This window comes from Periplaneta americana, chromosome 3 (genome assembly GCF_040183065.1).
Source record: "Periplaneta americana isolate PAMFEO1 chromosome 3, P.americana_PAMFEO1_priV1, whole genome shotgun sequence".
Taxonomy (NCBI): domain Eukaryota; kingdom Metazoa; phylum Arthropoda; class Insecta; order Blattodea; family Blattidae; genus Periplaneta; species Periplaneta americana.
This window is the reverse complement of record NC_091119.1, coordinates 94,257,283-94,280,806: the sequence shown is the minus strand read 5'-3', so window position 1 is coordinate 94,280,806 and position 23,524 is coordinate 94,257,283. Positions and strand designations below refer to the sequence as shown.

The 23,524-nt window shown below is 33.9% G+C and overlaps 1 protein-coding gene across 1 annotated transcript; it reads left to right on the top strand.

Moving 5' to 3' along the window:
- The first annotated feature begins 152 nt into the window (after nt 1-152).
- Nucleotides 153-23,270, top strand: RpS21 (ribosomal protein S21). Its single transcript, XM_069820940.1, has 5 exons — nt 153-461; nt 540-599; nt 9,643-9,778; nt 17,517-17,572; nt 23,193-23,270. The coding sequence occupies exons 2-5, from the start codon at nt 550-552 to the stop codon at nt 23,200-23,202; spliced, it is 252 nt and encodes an 83-aa protein (XP_069677041.1). The 5' UTR covers nt 153-461; nt 540-549; the 3' UTR covers nt 23,203-23,270.
- The last annotated feature ends 254 nt before the right edge of the window (nt 23,271-23,524 follow it).

The window sequence follows — 23,524 nt, the reverse complement described above, 5'->3', positions numbered from 1 at the left end:
CTGTTTTATAAAGTGTTAAAATCTGAAGAATCTATCTACTATGATCTATGTACAACAAATTATTTACTTACATATCCCTGACCTCTATCGGCGACTGTATGAACTATGTCGCGAAATGATAGATTATAGATTTCCCGTGTTGATTATAATATGATTTGTGAATAACACTTTTTTAAAATCATAAATTAGAAATTTTTATTTGATAGTGAATCTGGAATTCTTCCAAATAATATTATAAATGTTTATTTTATTGTAATCTTGTTTTCTTGTCAAAGGAAAAGATATAAACGAGGCGCAAAATATATCATCGCTGTACATTTTGAAGAGGATTTATTTTCTCTATGGATTCGACAAGAGCCCGATTTTGTCAACAGGAAGATACGTCCAACTTCCTGTTCTTTTCAAGTTGGCTACTGTGCGAGTGAAGCGTGTAGACGATTGAGTATTGTAAAGAAAATAGTGTGAGTGTTTTGATATCTTTTAAATTTGTTGCATTATCTGATTTTGTAACATTACTTCAATGTTGTTACTTGTTACAGATTCATTAATATGGAGAACGACGCTGGTGAATTTGTTGATCTTTACTGTCCCAGAAAGTGGTGAGTTGCAGCACGTGTTTTGTTGATTGGTGTTTTGGTAATTCATTTTACTTTTTGTCAACTAAAGATTAAGATGGAACTTCAGTATTTCCCCACACCACACGGGATAGAAAACGCATTTAAATCATTGACACCTTTTCATGTTCCTCGGCTTCACGTCGCTTAGATATCCCCTCAGCTAACCCACTAACCTTATCACATACCTCTTCCTCATGTCAGCCATTAGATGTCAATCCCAATCCCATGTATGGTGTGGGGAGATATTATAGATTGGCCAAGATTAATTATATTTTATGGGAGTTAGTAATTTGGATAATTCTTTATAATTGTGTTACCAAAGGAAGGCGGTTATCTTTCCATACCTACCCACCTACCAAAATGCGTGTATGCAAGAGGTAAGACTTGTTACTAATACTTGAATTATGAAAAACTCGCTAAATCACCACAACTACCTGTGCGCTTATTTCTCCCTATCTATGTACGTATCAAATTGCTTACATGCAAGGTATACGATCTCGCCCCTCTGCCGGCCACTTCTTTCATAGCAACTTTTTACCCTTATTCCTGCGAAATTGGCGTCACCGCTTAATTTCCCTTTTGTTTACGGTATGCGTGACTCGACTAGAAACCAAGTACGCAAATACATTTTATCTTTCTTTGGTAACGGAATTGGTAGTACTGTAAAGATGTTTCCATTGATTGATACTGGGTTTTTAATTGATTTATTTTACTACGCTTTGTCAACTGCTATGATTATCTAGCTCACGAGTAAAATGAATGTGATAATGCTACTAAATGAATTCAGGGTTCATCACTTACTCTTAATGGGTCGAGGAAAAACTCCGAAAAAAACCTCATCTAGGTAACTTCTCCCAACTAGGATTTGAACTCGGTCCCGCTCGTTTTCATAGTCAGTCATGCTAACTATTACTCCACAACAGTAGACTGACATGGTCCTTTCGATGGCCATTTTTGTAACGTTCCGTTAGTGTGTTTCATTTCAATTTTGACAGCATTGTACGGTATCCCCATATTATGTGTATTGTATATAGAGTTGAGCTTAAAAGATATTTCCAAGTATCTGTGACAACTGTGACAATTAAATATCTGTGACTTTTATCTGTGATTTTGTCACACCGATATTTTATATCGATAAGTAAGCACAATATGCATGAATTACACCGATATTTTGTCACACCGATAAAAATTAACAGGAAATATTGAAGAGCAGTGCAATGTGAATACGAATTCTCTATACACGCCACACATCAGTGGTGTATATGGGAAAATGCAACAAATAAGTTATGCACATGTACCATTAACAAATAAATACTAAGCTAACTCAACAGAAACATGTAAAAAGTTAACCTCATATACCAAGAGGTTATATCGTAGTTGATTGTAGATATAATTTTTTAATGTAGTTGGGTATGGAGAAATTGAGGTTATGTGATTATCCTAATCGTTTTAAAAATTGATCCTTTTTATTGCATATAATATAATGGATAAATACTTATTTTAAGTTGTGCATTAACATTATAATATTGAGTCAGAATAAAAATTAATGAAACATCAGTATTCCGAAAAACAATGGAAAATAATTACAAAACAAAACTATTGTCCAGACAGGATTTTACACAAGATAAAGTATTGGTAACCAATGGTATTATTACTATTTAAATCGTGTAGTCATTATATAATTTATAATAAGATGGTGAAACTAGCGCTGAAGTAGTTTCGGCGAATTCGAATGTGAAAATCGTTGCATTTATAAGGATTTTTTTTTTTTGTGGGGAGAGAGTTCCTCGGGTTAAACTAGCGCTGAGGAAGTTTAGGTGATTTCGGAAGTGAAAATCGTTGAATTTGATTTTTTGTGGAGATGCAGTTGATCGTATATCCAAGGCATAACAAAGCCTAAACTAACCAAACCTAACCTGTCACAGATTCATATATGCAAGGTGTATATGCGGAGTACGAAGGGAACTACCTCAACGCTAGTTTAGTCGTTGATCCTATATGTCTAGGCATAATAAAAGCTTAAACCAACCGAACCTGACCTGTCACAGATTCGTATATGCAAGGTATATAAGGGGAATACGAAGGAAACTACCTCAAGGTTAGTTTAGCGAAATAAGTTGTCCATCATATTAGCCAGTTTTGTCTCGTTCGGTTTTAATTGAGTGGAAAATACTCACAAATTAATATAAATTGACAGTAAGCTTAATATGAAAATGTGAAGATCTCGGGGAATACATAAAATATTTATAAAACATAGATACAGACTAAAATATGAAAAAATGTCTGATTCATGATTATATTATTATAATGCCGCTAATAACTTCGCAACACATCATCACTTTGAAAAAAATAATATTGAACAAAATATCACGAAAAAATAATCAAATACCACTGCCCGATTGCTGTTATTGTATCATGCGCATGTGCAAACCCACGACGTAGAGGAGAAAATATCATAGACGTTGCAACGGTGACAGAGTACTAAATACGGAGCAGATTTCGATAGCGATATTTTGTCACAGATATTTCGCATCATCAGTCACAGGTTTATCTGTGACAAAAAAAATACCTGTGACAAAATATCGGTTTGTGAAATATCGGCCATCTCTAATTGTATACAACCTATGGAACAACTGGATAATATGCATGATACACCAACGTCGGTAGTCGACGTTGCTCGCTGGCCACTAGTCACCAGGCTGTACTGAGCCGTGTCAAAAGACAATTGAAATGGTGGTAGTAAAATTCGCGACTATAGTCTTAAATTATAATTCACTCCATTAGTCAAGTGCAAGGTTTATGCAATACAACGGCGATGTTTTGAATGCAGCAAAAGAAAATGCAGATGCAGTAACATCTTAAAGTAGGTTATCACACCGAAATAAAGGGGGGGAAAAAAGGTGTGTTTTAGGATCATTAAAATGAAGGAAAGTAAATTTCCGGTTAATGTTCGCCAAAACGTTAGGCACTGATACGTAATTATGACCGCGTTGCCGATTTATTTGTGGTCTAGAGAAAACACCAAGTCTTCTACTAAGAAAACTTTTAGTGGCCATGAAATTATTCACCCCTTTCATCATATTATTGTTTATGAATATTACGAAACAAAAACTATCATAAGGCCCATGATTGGCAGGATCGTCTTGGCTGTCTGCATATGCGCGGATTTGATTAATAAAAACCTAAACTAACCAAACCTAACCTTCGTATTTGCAAGATGTGTAACTAGAGCAAGAAGGGATCATCTTGATTTGATCTGGAATGTACACACAAAAATAAATTCAAGTAAGGATTACACTGCCACTGCATGAGAGGTCCGTTTATGCGCCACAGCAAAACTGTTTCTGTCGCGAGCCCCTCATCTAAGACACGTAATCTACTCGCAGTATTTACGGAAATACATCTTGTCGCTAACAGTGGTGCTGTCTCTCTGTAATTTCAGAACGGAAGTAGGGAGAGGAAAATAAAACAAATTTCTCATTCTAACAATGCCACAGACCAACGTCATGTCCTTATATTGGCGACATTGTGTATTTAGTTAAATTTGGTCGTAACTGTAACAGCATGGTTCAAAGCTACTGTAGAAAATTCTCAAGTTTAGCGCAATCCCTATTTAAAGTTCGGAAATCTCTTTCTTTATGAGAAAATGATACTTTAATTAATTAAATGTGTAGGCTGTATCAGTGTAATGATTTACCTAATTGTTGTACAAACAAATATTATAAAATATAATAATTTAATTTGCTTGTATTCTAAATATCTTATGCAAACGTTTTCGCCTATTGGCATCATCATAACCATAAGTTCCACTTATATTAGTATTTGAATGTATTATAACAACCGATGTACTATTACTTTAGTAGTTTTATCTTATCGTCAATCCTTTGTATGTAATGTTTTATTGTCTATCATTATTGAAACCAAACATTGACATGCATAAATTTTTAAATATTATAATTTATAGCCAATAGGGAAAATCGTTTCTATAAGATATTTAGAATAAAAGCAAATTGTTACATGTTATAATATTTGTAATAATTAGATAAGTTATTAGACTGATATAGTCTATATATGTGTGTATATATATATATATGTACTTGCTATTTGGGAAAAGGAAATTGTACCAGAACAATGAAAGGAGTCCATAATCGTACCTATCTTTAAGAAGAGGGACAAGACTTAACTGTAGTAACTTTCGAGGAATATCACTTTTGTTGACGTCATACAAAATTTTGTCCAATATTCTTTTGAGAAGATTAACTCCATATGTAGATGAAATTATTGGGGATCATCATTGTGGTTTTAGGCGTAATAGATCAACTATTTACCAGATATTTTGTATTCGACAGATAATGGAGAAAAAATGGGAGTATAAGGGTACATAGCATCAGTTATTCATAGATTTCAAAAAGGCATATGACTCGGTTAAGAGAGAAGTTTTATATGATATTCTTATTGAATTTGGTATTCCCAAGAAACTAGTTAGATTAATTAAAATGTGTCTCAGTGAAACGTATAGCAGAGTTCATATAGGTCAGTTTCTGTCAGATGGATTTCCAATTCACTGTGGGCTAAAGCAAGGAGATGCACTATCACCTGCTCTAGAGTATGCCATTAGGAAAGTCCAGGATAACAGAGAGGGTTTGGAATTCAACAGGTTACATCAGCTGCTTGTCTATGCGGATGACGTGAATATGTTAGGAGAAAATCCACAAACGATTAGGGAAAACACGGGAATTTTACTGGAAGCAAGTAAAGAGATAAGTTTGGAAGTAAATCCCGAAAAGACAAAGTATATGATTATGTCTCGTGACGAGAATATTGTACGAAATGGAAATATAAAAATTGGAAATTTATCTTTTGAAGAAGTGGAGAAGTTCAAATATCTTGGAGCAACAGTAAGAAATATAAATGATAGTCGGGAGGAAATTAAACACAGAATAAATATGGGAAATGCCTGTTATTATTCGGTTGAGAAGCTTTTATCATCCAGTCTGCTGTCCAAAAATCTGTAAGTTAGAATTTATAAAACAGTTATATTACCGGTTGTTCTTTATGGTTGTGAAACTTGGACTCTCACTTTGAGAGGTTAAGGGTGTTTGAGAATAAGGTGCTTAGGAAAATATTTGGGGCTGAAAGGGATGAAGTTACAGGAGAATGGAGAAAGTTACACAACACAGAACTGCACGCATTGTATTCTTCACCTGACATAATTAGGAACATTAAATCCAGATGTTTGAGATGGGCAGGGCATGTACCACGAATGGGCGAATCCAGAAATGCATATAGAGTGTTAGTTGGAGGCTGGAGAGAAAAAGACCTTTAGGGAGGCCGAGACGTAGATGGGAAGATAATATTAAAATGGATTTGAGGGGGGTGGGATATGATGATAGAGAATGGATTAATCTTGCTCAGGATAGGGACCAATGGCGGGCTTTTGTGAGGGAGGCACTGAACCTCCGGGTTCCTTAAAAGCCAGTAAGTAGTAAGTATATATATATATATATATATATATATATATATGCCTGTTGGCTATAAATTACAATATTTAAAAGTTTATGCATGTCAATGTTTGGTTACAATAATGATAGATAATAAAACATTACATACAAAAGATTGACAATAAGATGAAACTACTAAAGTAATAGTCACATCGGTTGTTATAAGACATTCAAATATATATATATATATATATATATATATATATATATATATATATATAGTCAACTTGGTTATAGTGAACATTCGCCTATAGTGAACCTAAATCGTTGGTCTCAACCCGCATACATTAAAAAGTATGTTAATATTTCTGTTTATAGTAAACCCTCGCTTTGGTTATAGTGAACCTAAAACTAGAACTTTCCCAAGCAAATGTAATTTTAAAATGGCCAAAATGGTAATTTAGGAAACCCATTCTTCTATAAACTTCCAAGAATATGTTCAGAACAAAATCTCAAACCTTCTACTCCTTAAGTGCATTGAAAGACAAAGGAATTGTTTAGCTTCCTGAACAGTTTGAAACATGTTAAAGAGAATAGTGTATGCAGTGAGGGATAAAGGAAGGATTAGTTCTGACTCCTTTAAAAGAGGTTATTAGAAGAATAAGAAGAGAAAGTGTTTTCTTTTGTAAAAGGGAGTAGAGTGACGACCAAAGGGTAAATACAAGAATGATTAAAGTATAATGGTTCTCAACCCTTCCTCCCACATGTTTGTATAAGTGAACCCGGGGAAATTCCAAGGTCGAGTACAGTAGCATAACTCTAGTGGAAAGAGGTGCAAAATCGGTCAGTGCCTATTGCTTACATGGCCAGATTAGATTCATGTTTCGAACATCAGGATGTCGAAGCATAAAGTGTTAAAGTTGGAAGGTAAAGAGAACATTAGTACTGATATTGAACATGGTCTGTCCCAAACAGGCATTAATACTGTATGTATAGCAATGTCAGTAGTATAGAAACAGACACTTCGGTTTTAGTGAACCTTGGATATAGTGAACGAAATATGCTGGTCTGCAGAGGTTCACTATAACCGAAATTGACTGTATGTATGTATGTATGTATGTATGCAGCGTAATGTTGGGAAAATGTCTGGTTAAAGTGCAGAATCACAGGCGATACACTTGACATTTTTGTACTAAAGTAACTATGGAAACAACAAAAAAACATAACAGTGAATAAAGAGAATTTTTTTCTGGACAAAAAAATCAGCAACTGAGCAAGTATTTTCCCTGTCGCTTCGGAATTTGCACTTTTGCCAAAGGCCTTGTCAATTCGACTAATCACATTTTATTTTATAAGAAACTGGAAATTATGACTTGTAGAAAAAGTATCATCTTAGTTCTAGAGGGGAAAATACATGTTCATCTACAAAGAAGACTGAAATTCTGTTTTCCTGTTTTGTGTTTATATGAGAGGCCTACTGTCTGACCGAGTTATGTTGCATCCTGGTTTTCCCCATCTGTTTATGCTGGCTCCTCTGTAAAGGCTTGTGGTTGGACTCCTGAAAACATTTACTTTTCGGAATTGGTCTTTTACGTAATATAATACAACTGTTTAAAATAACTGAAATAAAAGAGTCCCGGTAAGTAAGTAACTGTGACGTGATTTCCCCTGTTTCGATAACCATGCGACATAGGCTAACCACTTGGATGGAGACAGTACATGAGCTAATGCCCTAAAATATCTGATGGTGGTAATGTAAGGGAAGCTGTTTTGTGAAAATAGCATCGTATATAAATATTTTCATTTTTGTTGGTAGTTTTTACCGATAAGCAGAAATACATTGGGTTTGGGATGAATGGGGCCCTCTAATGCTTATCTTATAATGTAGTATTTATATGTCACATTTTATTGATGAACGTTTTCGGCATATTTATGCCATCTTCAGATCTTAAAAGTTGTCTTAAATGCATACTTAATATTACACCACATTGGTTAAATGCAATACATATCTAACAAACAACGAAATCATAATTACATTATTTTTAAGGTTAACTTGTGATTACTGTGTCACAATCATATTTTTAAGGCTAACTTGTGATTACTGTGTCCACAATCAGCTGTTGATTGTACAGTGTCACTTCATAACATGTTAAAACACAAAACACTAGTTGAATGAAACAGATTAAAACAGATCTATAAAACATTAACATTAAAACATTAACAGATGGCACTTGATAAGAATTTTATCAAGTGCCATCTGTTAATGTTTTATAGATCTGTTTTAATCTGTTTCATTCAACTAGTGTTTTGTGTTTTAACATGTTATGTTTTTTCATTTTTTTTCATTTATTTATTTTATTCCATAGATCTTACATGAGCAATGAAGCTTTAAGATGTGGAACATGTCAACATTTTACAATATTACAATTACAATTTTTACAAATTTTTATAGTTTTACAATTTAGTAATTTTCTACAATTTTTACAATTTTGTACAATTTTTTTACATTTTTCTACATTTTTTTACATTTTTTTACATTTTGGCGAGATGTAGTGAGATGAGATGAGGTCCGAGGATTCGCCAAAATATTACCCGGCATTTGCCTTTTCGGTGGGGGAAACCTCGGAAAAACCCAACCAGGTAATCAAATCAAAGGGGGTAATCAAATCAAAGGGGTTGATGTCAAGGACTCGCCATAGACCATCCGGCTTCAGTCCCACGGCTGGGGAAAACCTCCGAAGAAACCAAAGTCCAAAGGGGGGTCCAACCCAAGCCCGAACGCAGCTCCGGATCAGCAGCCCAGCGAGTCTGTCGACTGACCAACATCGATGGCTCTACTAAAAGTATACAATACATAGCCAATCAGATTATTAAATTTACAAACGCAAACGATCATTCATAAGTTGAGCTATATTATAATACAAAACAATTTTATTAAATTTAAGGCATAAACAATTCAACCAGTTGTGATATACAGAAATTGATAATACATATCATGCAAACTACTTCAAATTACAAACACAAACAATTTATCAGTAGAGCTATATAGATTACTATTCAATATAAAGCATATACAATTCATCGGCCAAATCTATACAAATATATACAATACAAAGTAGCATACTTTCATTAAGCTATACAAATTTGTGCAATTAATATCAAGTAGATTGAAGTGACATTGTACAATCAACAGCTGATTGTGGAGACAGTAATCACAAGTTAGCCTTAAAAATAGTGTAATTATGATTTCGTTATTTGTTAGATATGTATTGCATTTAACTAATGTGGCGTAATATTAAGTATGTATTTAAGACAACTTTTAAGATCTGAAGGTGGCATAAATATGCCGAAAACGTTCATCAATAAAATTTAATATATAAATACTACATTATAAGATAAGCATTAGACGGCCCCATTCATCCCAAACCCATTGCATATAAAGTTATGAGGTGAGAGACCAACATAATATATGACCTTATCAAAAACTACTCTGATTAGAATTTAGGTCGTCTTCAGTGAATTAGGTTTCCTTCTCAAGTTAAAACTTTTGTTTCAGTGTTACAATCTATGTTCTTCATTTTCAGCTCAGCAAGTAACCGCATTATCCATGCAAAGGATCATGCTTCTATTCAGATCAATATTGCTGATATTGATCCTACAACAGGAAGGATGACAGAAACCTCGAAGATGTATGCTATCTGTGGAGCTATTAGAAGGATGGTAGGTTGATAATTCATGCAAAGTTGGAGTACTAACTTGGGTTTTATTTCGTGAACTCTATCAACATAACAAGAATACCATAGCAACAATTGTATGTAAATTTTGGTTCATTCTGTTACAAAACAGAAATTTCAGCATATGTATTAGTTAACATTGAATTCTTCGAAGGACTGTGGGATAAATTCATATGTTATTTGATATTTTTTTATATTTATTGTTAATTGTTTTCAAAAAGTACATAAACTTAAACTTCAAAATTGATCTATACACGAATAGTAATTATACATAATAAATATTAATTTAATAACTAGTTTTTCTAATGTTTATCTTTGTAATTTATGTTGGTTCAAACTTGCACTTGGTTTTAGTGCATGTTTCAACCAAATGTGATTGCTATTAAAACCTTAGAAGTTATTTATCTGCTACTTTTGACAATTCTCTACAATAGACAGATGTAAATCAATTTCCTTGTCACTTTACTCAGCTAATTCTGATGTATGACTTTCATATAATATGATTAATTTTAGATTCTCTTATACATGATAACTTATTATTCATTATACAGTGAAACCTGTTCAAATCGGAACCTGAATAATCTGGAATCCTGTCTATTTCGGAACAATTTATCGGTCCTGGCGAAATTCATATGTATTATGTGTAGTTTTTCCTGAATAAAACGGAAACTATCCAACGCGAAAACAGAAATTGTCTGCTACTGTTCAGAATGGAAATAATATAATGTAAACTATATTTTGAAACAGTATGTGCTTTCAAGGGATGTACGAAATACTTAGGTCACTAAGATAAAAACAAGTTTTCTTTGCAAAATTTTTGAGGGTGCGAGGGTGTGTTGGCCTGGTGGTCATAAATTTTATTACCCTATTGACTAGGCAGACAAGTCCCTTCAAAGATGTTCAATGCTTCACTCCTTTCTACTGTCGTAGCTGGGTAGAACGCAAGTGTATTAGTGATTTCGTGATAAAAAAGAAGTTGCGTAAAAATGTTGCACTGTCATTAACTGATGAAGTAAAAGTTATCGAGGAAAATGAGAAATGAAGCATATGGAAAATAATGTTGAAATTTAGGAATGGAAAACTCGGGTGTAACTTAACACTTTCAAAAATAAAGGCCATATCATGAGTGAGTGGCTTGCGGTACTTACCTTTCATAGTACTCTTGTATAGAAATACCGAAAATTGTACTTGTATTCACTATATTGAATGCAGCAAACTAGAGTGAGGTGCAAAACAAATGTCGGCTTTTGCCTTAGATTGATATTGATTAAAACGAACATAATAATAATAATAATAATAGTAATATATAAGTGATGAGGGAGTGATATGACATCCTCGGCATGCATCTGTAATTAGAATATCTAGAACATAAGTTTATGCCCTTATTGTTTCACAAAAATATTGGTTTTAGCATTATCCAAGCACCAGTATCATTCGGATTTCAGTTTAAACACAGTTTCTTTGATTTGTAGTTCTTGTGCACATATTTCTTTACTATTTCATCTACTTCATAAGTACTCGTAACAAATTGTGTTTTTTGTTTTCTTAACAGTAATCTGTCCAATTTTCAGAGCTACTGATACTCGCTTCACTACTTTAACTGAAATAAGAGGTCCACTTTTATTCATTTCTTCTTTGAAGTAGGTAGCAGTACGCAAATTGTGGACGAGTTTGCAAGCCTAACTTTTGAGAGTCTTACATCTACCACATTTTCTTTTCTGAACTACACATGCCATTCTTTACATGGCACATAAATTATAAATTGAGACCTTCTTCATACTCTTGAGTTCTTATACTAAAAATATTGCTATATTATTCTATTAAGAGGCGCATGCAGAAAGTAAGGTTTTCTGAGGCTGTTTACAGAAAGAAAAAAAACAATTTCATGGAAAGATTTATTGGAACAGATACAGCAAATTGTTGAGCTATTTTTCAACATATTCTCCATCGGAATTGAGGCATTTGTCATATTGTGGTATCAACAGAGAGGTGCAGATGGCTGAACAACATCATGTTAAATTGTTTACTATTAACATCCCAACATGTCGATTGAACATGTTAATGCTAATTTCATTTAACACTTTGTCCACACTGTTAAACATGCTAAACTTGACTTTCTTTGCGTAGTCCACCATAAACAGTCTATGAGATTTTAATGTAGAGTGTCTTATTTTCAAACCTTGGACAATGGACTCAGATGATGATTTGGCTTTTGTAATTGCCTGTATTGCTTGTTACAAGGCTTTGAAAAGGAAGAAAATGAGAATGTGGGTGCGGAAATATCTTAGTAAAAGACACTATGCAGAAGACATTCTAAACGAGCTTAAAATTGAAGATCTATTTGAATTAAAAAACTTGCTAAGAATGTCAGAACACGATTTTAATATAGTGCTGCAAAAATCTTATTGTTACATCAAAGAAAGGCACAATTTAAGAGCAGCCGTTTCATCTCAATTAAAAAAAATTGCAGCGTGATTGATTGACTATCATAGGACCTAGGCCATGACAGATGTTAAAGGAGAATCTGGTAATATTGTATAATTACTTTTTCTGAAGTTTTACGAATGTTAACATACATCACCAAATACGACCATTACTGACGTCAACATAGCATTAACGTGTAGCTTATGACGAGATTGCGAAAACTCTCTATTGTATTCTCGAGAACAGTTAAATAATAATTCCAGTTCTCTAAAACAGCCGGCCTTTGTTTTGTCTCTGTATTCTTTTGCAGACACATCTCACAAACAAGGCCTTTCCATCAGTGCATTAATTTTATTCTAACATATTTTCTTTCGTCCATTCCACTACCGAACAACTTACAGCCAACACCAAGGACCAATGATAAAATAAAAATGATCAAGATACACGCCACAAAATGGGAAGTTAGTTGTTGCTATGGAAACTACGAATTTTACCGAACTGTACCGATGCTGCACGAGCAAATGAATTGACTTGACATGTTTTCCATTGCTGCTGGAAAACCTCCAACATGTTAAAAGTGTTAACTTCAACATACTCAGTCAACATGTTAAGTCAATTGAAACTTGAAATGTCCATATACGTGTTAAATTCAAGTTATATTTAACATGTTGTTGTTAAATGTTCAATAGTGAAGACGAGCCTTTACACACACTGGTTCTGATTCCAGGTCGCAGACTTCTACAACACAGGAATACAAAAGTTGATTCCACGGTATGACAAATGTCTCATTTCCAGTGTGGAATATGTTGAAAAATAGCTCGACAATTGCTGTATCTGTTTCAATAAATCTTTCCATGAAGTTGTTTTCTTTATGTAAACAGCCCTAAGGAAATTTACTTTCTGGACAGCCCTCATGTTAACTCCAATATACTCTTAAATACCAATTTTCACTGCATATTGTTAAGAAAAATGCAAAGACAACACACGGGATTCCTTTGTGTGCTCCCACAAGCGCACAGCACACTAAAGCATGTGCTTATCCCTTAGAAATAAGACAACAGTGAGAGCTAGCCATACCCAATAGACAAATCAGTGTCTGTCAAACTTTCTCTCCTGCACCATTAAAGCATCTGTCATTCATTCATTTATCGACGCATTTTAGTGAAACACCTCTTATTTTCTAATATTGTTTAATTATTTATGACATAACTGATCATAGACACATATTTATAATATTTGTTACAGTTTAAGGGAATGATAATTAATTTGGTCATTATAAAATAAGTTTTCACTTCTTTAATCACTTAAGGGGAGTCTGTACTGCCTATCCCAGCAATGTAAATTTCATCTAATTTAGGTGCACTTTTCTCAGGACTTACATAAGATACACATTTGAAATTTTTAGGGGTTATTCTTCAAGTATTATCGTATGTAACAGGCTAAAATTATGGTCTTTATCTTTTATTACTCTGCTTTACATTGCTGGGATGGCAGTACAGACTCCCCTTAATCTTGATGAAAATCATAACCAATTGAACCCAAAGCCATACTGTCAGTATGAAATCAAAAGTAATGTGGGAGGAGATGAGTTTGCTTTCAGATTTCTTGGGTGGCTATTGGGGATGCAATGTCATGCATGTCGTATGTTTCGAGCGCATCACTAAAATGAATGTAATTCTATTTCATCCTTAGCTCACAGTTTGTTAATCTACAGTTTTGTTCATGTGAAGGTTTTCCCCAAACATATAAATAGTAGTCTAAAGATGTCATGTCCCTGTTATTTAGCATAGTTCTTAAACAGTGTAGCGTTGATAAACTGAGGATATATTGAATGATGTGCTGAGAAAAACAGATCTAATAAAAAAGATCCACTGCCTTAAGTATCTTGTATTTATTTTCAGTTGATGTTAAATCCTAATCAATCTGCTGTCATATGTATTATCATTTATATAAAATCTTAATTTGATATTTCTTTTTTTAACTAATGATAGGTACTTCTGTTCGTCATTCACCCATATGAAGCCAGTTGTATAGACTAATTTATTGACAGAATTATTGTCCAGGGTGTGTCATAGGAAACTGGTCTCTGCTACATCAGTAAAGAGATGAGATTTGTTGAGAAGCCACAGGGGAGCTGAAGAAAACTCCTGTGTTACCTGGACCATGGGCTTGAACAACACAAAAATTATAAATCGGGGGTACACAGGATTATAAGTCTAGCACTTTAGCCACCAGATCACTATGGCGGCTGCTACAAATATTTAAATTGAAGAATTTTTAAATTATGATCATCAAAACAACTGTGTTTATACTTTTGTTGTTGCTGTAATTATTATTTAATTTATTTTAAATAACGTCACCTTTCATTGTTAAAAATACTACTACAGTCTATACAAAACTACAGTGTTTTTCTTTCAGACTACAGCCAGCACATGGTGGCGAGCCGATGCAGCATCTCTTGACTTCTACCAAAACAGTTATAATATCCCCACTACCACTTCACCTTCTCATAGTTACAGTTACAATTACAATGATAATAAGCACATACCTTATCAAAAGAGACGTTGGAAATGTTGTCCTTCTCTATCCACACATTTCTGGCATCTTCTCAGAAAATTTTCATTCACACTCGAGAATTCAATATCTGAAATTGAGTCAATTTCTCTTCTGATGTTTTCTTTTAGTTCTTCCAGTGTATGGGGTTTGTTGCATACACTTCATTTTTCAAGTTCCCACATAGATAAAAATCACATACAGTTAAATCAGGGATTGTGTTACTCTTCGCTTTCCATCACAAATCGACCCCGTTTCCCTTAATTTATTCATAAGTCTTCGTATGGTTTCTCTGTGTGATAGGTAAACTGGGAAATTGTTTCAAATCGCCTTCTAACTTCCCTAAAAGAGTTTATTACATATGTGTCCTACATAAAAATCCTTTATTGTAATGTGTAATCATGTCGAGGCATTAAGGAAAACTGCGTAAGCACTTATAACACTTGTAACTTAATTAGGACTTATATGCATTAAACAGGAACGAAACAAACTAGACAGTGGCTTCATATACATGGAACAGAAACAAAACAAACTGATAACACTTGTAACTTAATTAGTAAACCTAACATACCTATCTCAGGTAAAATAGACTTCTGTGTAAAATTGGAGTATAATAAATAAATAAACTTAATTAGCACTCAAAACTCGTACATTTATACACATGGGACAAGAACAGAACAAACTAGACAGTGGCTTCATATATGCATGGAACAGGAACGAAACAAACTAGACAATGGCTTCATATACCCATGAAACAGGAACAAAACAAACTGTTAATTAGTAAATCCTGACATACCTATATCAGGTAAAATAGGGTTCTGTGTAAAATTGAAGTATAATAAATAAATAAACAAACTTAATTAGCACTTAAAATTCGTACATTTATACTCATGGAACAGGAATGGAACAAACTAGACACTGGCTTCATATATGCATGGAACAGGAATGAAACAAACTAGACAATGGCTTCAGTGTGACTGCTGTTTACTCACACAACTTGCTGTTGCCACAATCATGTGCAAATCTTATGTGCAGGCGGCAGGAGTCCCAGCTGCGGGGATATTATAACTGTTTTGGCAGAAGTCCGAGATGCTGCGGCCAGCATGTGAGCCACTGTGCTCTGGCCACAGTGCGAAAGAAATGCACTGTACTGTGGGGAGCTTACGAGAAAGTCTCTGCGAGGTGTTTTTTAATTAGGTGCGGGGAGGTATTGATGATTGGAGCATCACTCTTCCTAGATAAGATAAGTTGTTATGAGTATGACCCTTATGAACTAAACAGATGACATCACTATCAGCACATGATGTTTAATTATACTGTGGCTGAAAATGTCAGATAGTTTGAGACTAGCTCTGTGTGAGTGTGTGGTATAAGTTGAAACTGTTTAAAAGTTGGTCGAATGTTTTCACATTGGTTAGTTACTGTAATGTAGTTAGTAATGTGTCATTATGTCGTTTTCTGCGAGCAAGAGTGACTGCTGGATGTTGCCTGGTGTATGTTTGGTATTACTCCACATTCCTACCAGGGCTGATCTCGTGAGCTCCCCAAAGTAGCAAGGTATTAACAGTTCTCTCTCTCACATGTAGGAAGGGAGTGATGGCTGATAGTGCCACCTGCCTCCCTTGTCGGAACTGAGCAGCTGACGTGAACTCGTAAATTTATATCATACAGACTCTGTGATTAGACAAATATTATAATTACAGTAACAGTAGTAGTAGTAGTAGTAATAATAATAATAACAGTAATAATAAAAGTAATAAAAGAATGAGTGAATGCAAATATGGTACATAGTGTGCAAGCAATATGTAGTAAAGAGTTTTTAGCTCCATGGACTACCTTACATCACCTAATAGTGTCTCAATGGAGAAGTGTCAAGCCTACATAAATCTCAGTGTCATAATGTGGCGAACAGTACAAAAAATTGTGTAGCTTATCTGAGCCAGGTGTTTCAGATATTAGTATCAGTAATAATGATGCAGAATCAATAAAGTCTGTTTCATTTTATTACTTAAATAGGGCAAAAGGTGATAGTGATCCTATTTCTGATGATCCTACAAGATGGATAATAAATTAATATCTTCGGAGTCATATTGCTAAATGAAGTTAAGTTACTCAAAATATGGACATTCATTTTAAAAATTGACGCTGGCAGTACCCACCATTAGTAAACAAAAAATAATAATGAAAAGATAAATAAATGAAACAAATATTTGTGGTTTATTTTACTACATTAGTATATATTGTTATTTCAGTTAGTGCTGCATTTTGTTTCAGTCAGGGTACTTGAGGGCTAGCAGACTATAAAGCATACAATCAGTATACTGATATCCTTACCACCTCTCAAATTATTAAATCTGAAGCAGAAGACAAATCAAGTCATCTGTCCATGGAGGGGAGTGGTGCAGAGGGCGATGGGCGGTGTTATATCTAAACAAATCAAATTCTGAATGTTATTCAGCTTTGTCTTCATAGTCTTGAGCCATTTGACAAAGACTCAGTAAGAAAAGATTTACAGTGATGGTTTAAAGTGAAAGAACTCTTCTAGGTCAAAGTCTGTATTTTCCACCAATTATTTCTCTACAAATCCATAAATAATTATGTATCTTTTTCAAATGGTGTTAGTGTTAGGAGTATTGTTGATGTATATTGTGATATTGCTGTCTGCTGCAATTTTTACTTTTGTTTACACAATTTGTTCAGCAAGAAGAGAATAGATTCTTTGAGTTGATGAACTATTTTGTTCACAGGGAGAATCGGATGATTGCATCAATCGACTTGCCAAGAAGGATGGAGTTCTTGCAAAGTATGTATCCCATTTGTTGGTAAATTAAGAAACACTCATTGTAAATTAAAGTAATGAATGAGAAGGTCTAGAATTCATAAATTCATATAATCCATTGTACTTTTCTGAAAGCAGAAAATTACCAATGTCTATAATGGTTAAATAATCTACCAAATGGTACGAGTGTCACCAAATTTTACTATTGTATGTCGTTTTTCCACCTTTCTTCAAGTGCGAAACTCAGGAAGGTGGTTTGTTTGAACGATTTTCTCTCCAGATGTATTGTTCTTGCTATAGAATAACCAGAAGCAAATAGTGTAGCTCATATCTTCCAAAATGAACATCCTGAAACAGAGTAAGCAAACTACCCTCAACTTATGTCTTAGTAGCTCACGTTTATTGGTTCGAAACTCGAGAAAATATTATGTTAATTGTTTATAATATGAAGAGAAATTCAGAATTTGTGGGAAGTATGAAGTGGTATAATTCTTAAAAGGATTGTCGTAGGCAGCATAATGTAATACATATTGTATCCAGTGATCTTCCGTGTCAATGTTACTTATATTAGCACAGCAACATAGTCAGGTCCTTCTGAGTCCTCTTCCCATTCACCTTGGACGACTTCCTAAAGTTTTCCTGGTGTCCTATGAGATGATTCTGGCCAATCCGTTAACAACAACAGTGTACATTAACCGTGTATAATTTTTATATGAGACTTGTGATTTTATGATGACTGTTGCCTTGTAACCACAGAAGAACAAAAGAAAGCGTACAGAATAATATTGCTGTAGCTGTACTCTTTGATCAAAATATAGCATGGTGATCGATTAGGCCCAGTTGTACTATTGATACTTAGCATAGCACACAGCGCACACTATCAGATTTTATAGTGACTCTCAGTTATTCTGTTACTGGTACCTTTCATAATAAAATAATAACGAAACTGTGACATAGCTATGTAACAGTTGTATTGTTATACACAACGTATGTAATTAATCAGGAATTTATACAAACTTATCAACGAGCTATTTGTTGTGTAAGTGTATGACAGTTAAACGTCTGGATAAAAGTTTTTATTAGTAAGACTGATACTGTATAATATGCCTATTGGCAGTTTAGAAATTTTGTAATGTTTCTACTTGTTTATATGTCCTTTTATATTGTATTTTCTTGAAAATTAAGAGACAACAAAATGCAACAGATATTCTCTGAGGTTAGATTTAAGTAAATGTCTTTTGGATATTCTACACAGATTAAATTTAAATAAATGTCTTTGATGACAATCTGTTTTGACATGGATATTTGTCCGATTTTCGTGTGCAGTGACCTTGACCTATCAATGATGGATAATTTATTCGACTGATTGAAAGCAACCGCAATTATAATATTGCAATGACATACTGGGTGTTCAGTTCAAAATGTGTCTTGGCTCGCTGTATGCCGTCATGTGGCTAGCTGATGAGCCTAGAGAATTCAATCTTCCTACACTTCCGCAGCTCAGGTGTATAATCTAAGAGGCAGAGAAGTTGGCTAGCAAGTACGGCGTTCATTCTGAAGAGTACGTACCGATACGTACGGTAACGCCGGTAGTGGCAGGAATGTGAACTGTTTGGAAATACGTACTGTTGGGATATGGGGAGAGGGTTAAGATGATTACTTACGTATTTGTTGACATTAACTTCGACGGTCAACATGGACACGGAGCATTTGATTTGTGTTGTGGAATGTTACCGTACGCAACCGATGATAACAAATACCCTGCGTACGACTTGCCGGCGCAAAACACAGTTCGAAAGAGGTTATGGTAGCACACAGACTGTACAGACCGCCATCTGTTGCTACGACGTTCAAGTTATACCGTACACGTTCTCAAGTTCAGATTGAAGAACGCCTTAAATAATAGGCAACTTCTCTAACATATAAGTTGAAACTCGCTTCAAATCGGTGACCCAACAACAGTGACGTCATGACACACTTTGAAATGAACACCCAGTATATATTACAATCATTAAATATACATGAAAACAACTGTAATTATAGTATTGCATTGAAATATGTATTGAAATCAATTAAATATACATAATTAAAAAGAAAAGTTTTAGGTCACATGGATTTCACAAACTGAGCCCTATTTCACAAAGGTATGATCTTGTATATTAAAAGTAAATTTTCTAGTAAGTAGTACAAATACTATAATTTGTTCCATAAAAGAGTTTTCTATAGTTGTGCTTTAATACTTCATAGCCTACTTAAAAATTTTCATGATTATGTATAAAAAAATATATTAGTATTTGTAACTTTTCAGTGAATTGCCAATTGACACTAGTTTTGTTGCAGCAAGCAATTCAGAGCTCATTACGAACTAATACCGAATATCTTTTGATACATGCGCTAGTTGAGTATGTTCTCAGAACTAGTTCGAGATTTTACGTTGTTGGAATGTTTCTTGAACTGTTCTTTCTCAGCCTTTGGAGTTTCTTCTCATATTGAAATTATATTCATCTTCCGAACATAATTCGTCATAAAATATATCACTATCACATTCCAAATCACTCATGATTGACTATTTTTTATTTTAACCCGCCCTCACTTGAAGCATTTTAATCTCATTGTTCCAAACGAATTCCGAAGAATGTTGGAACAAGAAACTGGGAGTTCAGATTCAGTTCAAATGTTGTTGGAATGCACATTGAAATTCTATGCATGAGTAGACAGTTGCAGCGTTTCACTGATAATGTACAAGACACTTTCTTTTGTGGAACAGAAAGATACAACTCCATACTTTACAACAACTTTCACCAGTAACTTGTAACTTATAGCACCATACCTTTGTGGAATAGGCCCCTGGTCTATAATATTATTCTAAGCACTCAAGTTCCATGATTAGAAAAATCATAAACATAAAAATCCTTGACACTTTATACATGAGATTGGTAACTTCACTCTGAATCTAGTTGCTTTGAGAGCCTAAAAATGTGAATTTTAAAAGCATAAAAGAGTTTAATTCGAAAAAAAAAAAATGAAGCATGGAGCCTCTTTTGAAGAAATGAAGCATATATAGTCTGTTTGTTTGAAAAATACGTTTAAGAAGAACAATTAAAAATTGAAATATTTCTGTCAATCTGTGCCAGATTAGCGATAGTGCCGGATTACTGAGAATGTATAAGGTGCACCAACTACTTCACTTGGACTTCTAAATTAAAATGAGAATGGTTCACACGTGGCCGGCATGGCATGCCTCCTCACAACTTGTTGTGATGTCACAAAGACGAGTAATTTTGTCTCTTCTATGCCATTACTAATTAATATCAATTGCAATAACAATGTAAGCTCAGACTAACATATGCTCCTAATTTTTTTTGTATAGACATTAAAGGCTTTTCACCAATTTCCTGAGTTGTTTGAGGTACTAATATAGGGTAACACATGGCACTAGTGCAAATTCCTCAGAAAACTATTACAGTAGAAGTGATAGAAAGTACATTAAAAGGAGCTGGATAATAATTAAGAGGTCGGATTATTGAGGACTGGGTTAGCAGGAGTCTAGTGTCCAGAAAATTTTGCAGTAATAATAATAATAATAATAATAATAATAATAATAATAATGCTTACCAGTATTCACTTTATTTTTTATGGATAAAATAATACAAGATGATATATTAAAGAAAAAAATTAAAAAATGAAATTATTTTTGTCCTTGCTCATTTTTTTGCTGTTAAGTAAACAATAGAAAATTGTTGAATAAATAGTAGTAGGTAGTAATAATGCGGAACAAAATTTTACCTTTTTATTGCAACATTAAACAAATCCAATATTTGTCGAATATTGAAAGCATGGTTTCGTGCAAATAAAATGGGATTGCAACATTAAAACCAATGCAAACATTTAACAATCAGTTTACTCTCTGTAACAGTGCAGCAAAAATCTCTATTGTGAATCAATACACCAGAAATATCTGTAAAGGCAGCACAAAGCATTCGAGAATTTTCACGGACCACTTAGTCATAGAAAAGTGAGAAATTGTTTTCCTCTTTATAATAGGAATGCAAAAATTTAGTCAATTGATTGTACAGAAGCATGCAGAATATAAAAGTGTACAACAAAAAAGCATGAATTCGAAGTAAGTGATCACTGGGCTTGGTCTTTAGCAAAATGTTCTTACTTACTTACAAACAGCTTTTAAGGAACCCACAGGTTCATTGCTGCCCTCACATAAGCCCGCCATCGGTCCCTATCCTGAGCAAGATTAATCCAGTCTTTATCATCATATCCCACCTCCCTTAAATCCATTTTAATATTATCCTCCCATCTACATTCTACGTCTCGGTCTCCCCAAAAATCTTTTTCTCTCTGGCCTCCAACTAACATTGTGTGCATTTCTAGATTCGCCCATACATGCTGTAGCAAAATGTTCTAGTGTAATTTTCAAGTTTGGCTGCATATGGACATATCTCAAGAAAATATGAGAGAATAAAAACATTCGCTTACGCAGATATTCCATTTCATGTCTTCTGAAATAAACATTTTAAGCTCCCAGTGAAATCACTCTTAGAAAGTTATCTTTTCAAGTATGTTGATGATGATGATGATGATGATGATTTCATTGATCAAAATGTAGAGGATGTGACTTTTGTAGTGATGGATGAAATAATTGCCGCATAAAGAAGTTAACTGTACTTGTATTTGTTCGTAATTTTGATTTTTGTTGCTGGTTTGAAGGCCAGAGAATGTATCTGGCATTTTTATGATGCCATCAAATATTTCCTAAATTCTTTCCCAAATTTAACTGAGCGAATGGATGAGGAATGATTTCATTTCTATAAAAATTGTGTGAAGTACATCAGTCTAGGTTGCTATAGTAACTTTCATTGTTGCCATATTTCCTCCCACATTACATCAGTGTGCTTAAACACATTTGTAAAGTATACCATCCTGGAAATATTCAGAGTGCTGTGTGTTAAAATGTCTGACATTCTTTTGTCACCTGGCCGATAGAGTAAGATATCTCCATACAATTCATTTACAATTGAAGTATAATTATATTCATGAAGAAAATTTTGTCTGTAAATACTACGTTTTTAAGATTACTCTGATACAGGATGGAGACTTAGTTCAAGAGACTGTATTCTGTTTTCTTGAAGACTGAAGAAATGACTTGTTTTCATTATCTAAAGCACTTCTACATGGTTAAAAAATGTTTACGGTTATGGGCATCAGAAATATTTCAGAAATGGAATCAGTGTTACATCTATGGATTATGTAACAATTGATGGGTTTCAAATCCCTATCAGATCTGCAAACACATTTTTTTTTTCACCCAACACAAAAACAACTGCATTTCTGTAATATGTCACAAAAGAATTTTCTAATAATTTGAGAGTAAATTATTACTGTACATAAACTGGAAATCCTCAGAATGCATGAAATAGTAATGTACAGGTTATAATATAGCTCCATATTTTCCAATTCTTATTTTTCTGTTTCTTATGCTGCATTGATATCTTTATTTCCTTTATGTCTTTTCCTAAATATGAAAATAAATATTTTGGTCAGATATAATGTTTCCACAAAAGCAACAACATTTTGAGATTGACAATGAAACCTTTATGTAAATACTTATTTTCCTTTCTTTCTTTTTCAGAAACTTCTGAGGTCTGCTGTGCATTATTCCATTATTACTTGTATAATGAAACTCAATAAATTTAATACTTAACGTGTCTTTGTTATTGTTTTACATTTCTTAATTTTATCATAATCTTTATAGGTTTGTTCCAGCATGGTTCAGTATCGATTCTGAACTATCTGCTTAGGCGCAGTATCTCAATGTGTATTCCAACAAGATTTGAACTGATTCTGAAATGATTGTGGACTCCCAGTTCCCTGTTCGAACATGCTTTGGAACTCGTTCGGAACGAGTGAAATTGGTTCTAGATTAGAGCAGGAACTGGGAAGTCCGAATTGCTGACGCATATG

What these genes read in the sequence shown, in the direction of transcription:
- RpS21 (XM_069820940.1), top strand. Translation starts at nt 550, where the DNA reads ATGGAGAACGACGCTGGTGAATTTGTTGATCTTTACTGTCCCAGAAAG. An exon ending in CTTTACTGTCCCAGAAAGTG is followed by an intron (nt 600 to 9,642) that starts GTGAGTTGCAGC and finishes CTTCATTTTCAG; the next exon opens with CTCAGCAAGTAACCGCATTA. An exon ending in GTGGAGCTATTAGAAGGATG is followed by an intron (nt 9,779 to 17,516) that starts GTAGGTTGATAA and finishes TTTTGTTCACAG; the next exon opens with GGAGAATCGGATGATTGCAT.